Below are 6315 nucleotides of genomic sequence, written 5' to 3'. Positions count from 1 at the left end.
ATGGGCCTGCCCTCGGTGATGGTGCTTGCCCCTGCTGATCGTCTGGCAGCGGGGGTTGTACTAATCTAAAACGAGTCTTGCACTTCATGCCAAGTCATTAGTACGAAACAAAGTGGTGGTGATCACCGATGCTGTGTCTGGGGTGGGGACTGGTAAAGGATGCTTCTTGGGTTTTTAATATTTAACCTTACTTTGACTGGAACTCGATACTTAATGGACATTTGTTTTTCAGAGTGTGCCCATCTCTTCCATAAGGGTGGTGCCAGACTGATTCTTTGTGGGACGAGTTGGGATAAGCTGGAGTCTCTGTATGACTCTTTGACTACTGATGCTGACCCCAGAGAGGTGAGGAATTTATGTTAGAAAAGTCTCAAAGTAAAATGACTCTGCTTTTTGAGAAAATCCCGCAGTAACACAGCTTTTAGTATTTAGTCATGTCTGCTAATATGTGCTGGAAATGTTTGCAGTACAGTAACAACCTTTAACAGACAACAAAGCCTCCTCATGCTCTACCAATTAATAAAATAAAATAAAATAAATAATGAAGATCTCTCAAGTAGCTGGCAGGAATTCACATGTAACATCAACTTGACTTGGTGTGTTTTACAGTTTAAACAAGAGAATCTCAGGTTCTTCATTGTAATCCTGCCCTCAGCACTTCCTCTGCAGAACACAATAGCAGGATATCACATCAGGCCTGAGCACATGCCTCTATATGGCACAAGGTCCGGTTTATGGACGACACAAAGCTGATCCATTTCTGTTAGGGTTGATTGGCACTTATCTGCTTCTTCAGTGCTCCGTCGTCCATGTCCTCGATGTTACAGAGTGATGACAGAATTGTTCAAAAAGCTTAGTTTCCCCCCATAAGCTCATTTTAAATGTTGTGCGAAGGTGTTTTCATAAAATACATTTTTCACTATTATTAATCATATAATTCAAGAAATTATTCTTTCTATGACCAGTGTTATAAAGTTAGTATTTAGTTTTAGAAAATATATAATGACTAATGTTAAGTAAGCAGTTTTAATATGTGTGTGTGTGGGGGGGGGGGGGATTATACTCATTAAGGTTACTTCTCACAATTTCAGTTTTATTTGCAGCACTAGATACGGCTAATTTTAGAAATCTAAGCAGTTTTGAACAGCTGCACAGCTAACTGTGGTATTTTTGTACCACGCTTCAAACATTTAAACAAACAATATTCTTAAAATATTTGGTATAAGGTCAAAAAGAACAACAAAGTTACTAAATGAAGAAGAAAGTGGAGCTAAAAACAATCTTATAAAGCTAGCTGGCTTCAATTAGCTTAGCTTAGTAGCCTGTAAACACCCAAGCAGGAGGGAAACAGGTTCGTTCAGTCTATAAATCATTTCAGCATCGTCCCAGAATCTCCTTCAGTAATATTTTGTGTGTTTAGACATCAGGAAACAAAAATAATTAAAAATAACTGTCAGAGATTTTACAGGGATACGGTCTTGCTGATTGCGGTCACTTCCTGAAGCAAGAACGTGCTTCGAGTAGCATAACTGTCAAGTACCGTGTGATGTCACCCACTGGTTCTTAATTCATTAATTTCAATTCACTATCTTGGTTGCAAAAAAATGGATGTGACTGGAGGGACTGGTCTGACTATGAAAACCACGCGCTCACTGACTAATGACGCGTTAGCCACTGAGCGTGCGCTTTCATAACACAGATGATCTTTCATTTTGAGCACTAGTGTGTAGTATTTACAGATGACCGAGATTTTCAAGATAGACATGATTTTTGTATTCCATATGACCCAAAACGATGAACACATAAACCTGGCAGACGAGTTTACAGGAGTTAGACAGAAAGTTGTTTTCCCACAGGACTTTGGTAGGACCGAAGTCTTTTCTGCAACCACAGCTATCGCCACTTGCGTGACTTTTAGATAGAATCCAGGTTTAAGACGCTTCCACTCGAGTGCTGGTTTAACTCACTGGGTTGAGCAGGTGACCCAGATGGCACAACGCTAAGGTTTGAATTCACCCCGAGGCCATTTGCTGTGTGTCTTCCCCCTCATCTACCACCCAGCTTTTCGGTTGTAAGTCGCGCCAGGGGAGAGCACAAGAAAGGAGGGAAAAAAAACACCCAAACAAAAAAAAGGCTAAGTGAAGAGAAGACACCCCCCCCCCCAAACCCCCCAAAAAAAAAAAAAAAAAAAAAAAGAGAAAAAAAAAAAAAGCAAAGAAAAAAAAAAAAAAAAAAAAAAAAAAAAAAAAAAAAAAAAAAAAAAAACAAAAAAAAAACTGAAAACCCACCCCAACCCCAAAAAAAAACAACCCCCCCCCCCCCACCCCCCCCCCCCCCCCCCCCCCAAAAAGACATTCACACTGGTTTAATTTTTCGACCAGAAGCTACAGTCTGCTTTTTTTTTTCCATCGCATACACAGGTGTTCAACTTGGTAAAGTAACCCTTGTCTGTTCACAGACGTTGCCCCGAAGTTGGTGATTTTGGACTTCAGTGACATGGACAGTATGGAGGACGTGATCGCTGAGGTGGTGGAGTGTTACGGTTGTGTGGACGTGCTGATCTGCAACAGCAGTATGAAGCTGAAAGCGCCGGTTCAGAGTATCTCCCTGGAGCAGGACAGAAATGTCATGGATGTTAACTACTTCGGCCCGAGCACGCTGGCCAAAGGTGGAGTTGGCATTCCTGGAAAGCCAATAGCATTTCTCTTTAGTTTGTTCCTATTAAGTCTTTTGAATTATAATGTTTTTTGTTCCAAAAAATGCGGCAGGAGTTCTTCCAACGATGATCTCAAGACGATCGGGCCACATTGTGCTGGTCAACAGCATCCAGGGCAGACTGGCGGTCCCATTTAGAAGTTCGTGTGAGTTGCCAACAGAAGTCACCACAACATTATAAAAGTGCAAACAGCACTGAATAAAAACGTGTAACTTCATACTGAAATTGATATTCATTGTGATGAAAAGCATCAAATAAAGTGTGTTGTGTGCTTGTGGTGGAATTCTCGTGTGTGATTATGTGTGTTTGTGTTCACTGGCAGATGCGGCGTCCAAGCACGCGGCGCAGGCCTTCTTCGACTGCTGCGAGCGGAAGTGGAGGAATACGGAATAGTTGTCAGCACCATCAGTCACACCTTCATCAATGCTTCGGAGCCGCCGCCTGTAGAGGAGCCGGCTCCCAAACCCAACCCGCTGGCTGCATGTGAGTAAAACTGTAACAGTGAAGCACTGAGCTGACTGAATGGTGAATGGCACAAGTCTTTTTTTTTTTATATGTGTTCAGATCTCTGAAATATTGTGGAACATAGTCCAATCTAAATGAATCTGTCCCCCCACAGTTATCGCCAGCCAGCTGACCCATGGTGTGCGCCCGTCAGTCCTGGCCAGTGAAATATGCAAACTGTGAACAGGAAGAGGAAGGAGGTTCTGCTGGCCCACCCCATCCCCAGGGTGGCTCTCCACCTGCGCTCCTTCTTCCCCCCCTTCCTCTTCGCTCTGCTGGCTGCTGGAGTGAAGGACTCAGTGCTGGCTGAGCAGATGCAGTAGGAGAAAAGCTAGAGAGAGAGAGAGAGATGAGAAGTAAAGCTTAGAGAGATTTATTATTTTTTTGCCAATTAAGTAAACATACATCCTGAAGACTCCAGGCAGATTTGTAATAATAATCCTGAACAGATAGTTAATAATAACTAGGAATGTTACAAAGGGATTTTTTGTGACTGCCCTCTGCAGAATGAATGAAAACCTTCATCGTCAGGGGGCACTGGTTCACAGTGGGTGCTGTTTAGCTTTTAATATTTCCTTTTTAGCTTCCACCACTTCCTGGAGAGGCTTCACCTTTTGCCAAGTTGCCATGAATAAAAATAGGCTTTAATGACTTGCGTGGGTAAATAAAGGTTACACTGACTCACTGAACCATCCAGTAGCACAGTTGTTGTCACACAAAAGTACAGCCAGCCCCTTCAACTTCAGCTGATATCTGTAAACACAAACACATCATCACTTCAACACGAGTGATAACTATTTTTAAAAATCATTTCTAAATGAAGGAATTCATGATAGGTACCTTTAAACAGAGGCCTTATGAAGCTGACAGGCAGGTTACACATTTAGCAGATGGAAAGCAAAATTAGCATTTAGTTAGAAAGCCAACAGGGAGACACACTTTGGTCCTCTGACAGGTTAAAGTCCAACACTTACTCTCCTTTCAGCTCCGCCAGAAAACATCCAGCTCTTGGTCTACAACGCTCACCAGCTTGTGACGAAAATGAAATTATATCAAATCAAATCACTGACCTGGGATGACTCGGAATATTGTTAATATTCATCTCCATGTTCTTCTCCATCTTATGATACATTTCATGGATGCATTAGATTAGAGTAAAACTGTACTGACGCCTGCAGGGAAGTGGATCTGATTAAGTGCAGGGCAACCAGGAAGTGCTGGAGATGATTACAAAATAAAGAGCAAATGGACCAGCTGCAATAAATATTAATCTTAATTAAACCTCCATCTCACTGTGTTTCTTGTCCTGTAATTTCTAGTAAAGTGGGTGTGCCATGTTATTAGCAGATAGGCTGAAAACAGAATGCATGATGCACTTTACACACGTGTAGTCTCTGATCACAATTACAATAATGTAAATGATGAATACATTTTCTTGATGTAATTTCCTGCATGTTTCCTGTCTTGAAGTAATGGGGACTCATAGTGAAGCTGATAAAGTGATGAATATTGACACACACACACACACACACACACACACACACACACACACACACACACACACACACACACACACACACACACACACACACACACACAAAAATGTCACCCTCAGTTAACTAACCAAAATAAATGATTTGCCATGCGACAGTGAAAATGAATGAAGTCAGTCTGGTTTTCTGTAAGGGGGAAAGTGCCTGTTAGACACTGCTGAGACTGTGGACTGAGACTGGATTTTTCCAGAGGAGAACTTCAGTGTTACAAACTATTCCACCTGAAATCTGCGCGTCACAGCTGCAGGAACTTATTAACAGCTACATTTTATATTATATTTATATTTATATACTATATCTATAACTCTGACGGTAACTCTGTGAAAAGTGGTGGATCCAAGCTCTCTGGAAAGAGTTGGGCAAGTTTGGCCAGTGAAAGCGGGCCCTCGCTTACAACATAATCAGGGAGTTTAGGCATGAATCAAAGTAAAAGTCAACGTAAATCAGGAAACAAATGAAAGACACCAAAACACAGAGACAAGAAAACTCAGGCTAACAAACAGAAACCCAAAACTTTAAAAATCAAATGTTTTTCATGAATATTGTAATTCTTTGTACGTCCTCCAGGTGGCAGCAGCACATAGTTTTCAATGACGCCATGTGGCTGGTGACGGTCCTGCTTTCAAACTGCTTATGCAGGGAAAATGGCCCCAGCCTTTATTCTGATGAAATATTAATTCCCTCTCCCAATTTATCTCTTCTGAATTATATAACGAATAGACACAAATTCATGAGCTGTGACCAGTTTTTCTTCAACTTTGTTTTTGGTCATGGTCTCACTGTAGCGCCTCTCCTCTACGGATACATTAACTGCTTTTGCCCTACAATAGAAAATAAGTAAAAAAAAACAAAACAACAACAAAAAACAATAAGAAATCCAAATCTTAAATAAAAGAGGTTATTCCTCTAAAAAAATACTGCATACCAAAGACCTTTTTTGTGATATTTACACAGATGTCTTACGTCCATTACATGTCGCTTGTAGATTTATTGCGCTCATCAAATCAGGGCTGGAGGACATGAGCTGCTTTGAGATCAATATTCACCCATGTGCTCGGAACATTTGGCACATTATGTCAGAGATAACATGTCACACAGGATGTCCAGTTCTTCTTGTTACAACTGTGACGTTAATGAGGAGTAAATTCAGCAGATCTGCTCAAAGCAGTGTGTGTGGTGTGTGTGTGTGTGTGTGGTGTGTGTGTGTGTGTGTGTGTGTGGGAGGCAGGGAGGGAGGGAGAGACTGTGTGCATCAAGTCCAGCTGGTATGCGTGAGCCTGTCCTCCAGGTCACTCTCCTCTGGGGAGTTCCACATTTTTTTGTCTCCAGGGGCTCCGGACAGGAATGCCCCTCCGATGTTCACATGAATAAATGCAGCCCTGACACATTTCCACATGTCGCGCAGGAAAGATTTCTTTAAAGCACTCAGCTGCAGTCTCCAAATTGGCATTTTGATCAGACACATTTACATATGTCACTTATGTCTAGATCATGTATGTTTCATTGCGTGCGTGCGGAGACTGGCTCTCACATATGAATAAC

The 6315-nt window shown here is 41.8% G+C and overlaps 1 protein-coding gene across 1 annotated transcript; it reads left to right on the top strand.

Annotated features, from left to right (window-relative positions):
• On the top strand, positions 1-4744 carry dhrs7cb (dehydrogenase/reductase (SDR family) member 7Cb). Its single transcript, XM_030755447.1, is given in 9 exon segments — positions 1-74; positions 76-152; positions 233-358; positions 2459-2668; positions 2769-2861; positions 3039-3077; positions 3080-3199; positions 3336-3386; positions 3389-4744. Coding segments are annotated over 9 exon segments (945 nt in total). The 3' UTR covers positions 3544-4744.
• The last annotated feature ends 1571 nt before the right edge of the window (positions 4745-6315 follow it).

This window comes from Archocentrus centrarchus, chromosome 19 (assembly GCF_007364275.1).
Source record: "Archocentrus centrarchus isolate MPI-CPG fArcCen1 chromosome 19, fArcCen1, whole genome shotgun sequence".
NCBI lineage: Eukaryota > Metazoa > Chordata > Actinopteri > Cichliformes > Cichlidae > Archocentrus > Archocentrus centrarchus.
The sequence above is the reverse complement of the archived record's forward strand: the minus strand, read 5'-3'. Positions and strand labels throughout refer to the sequence as shown.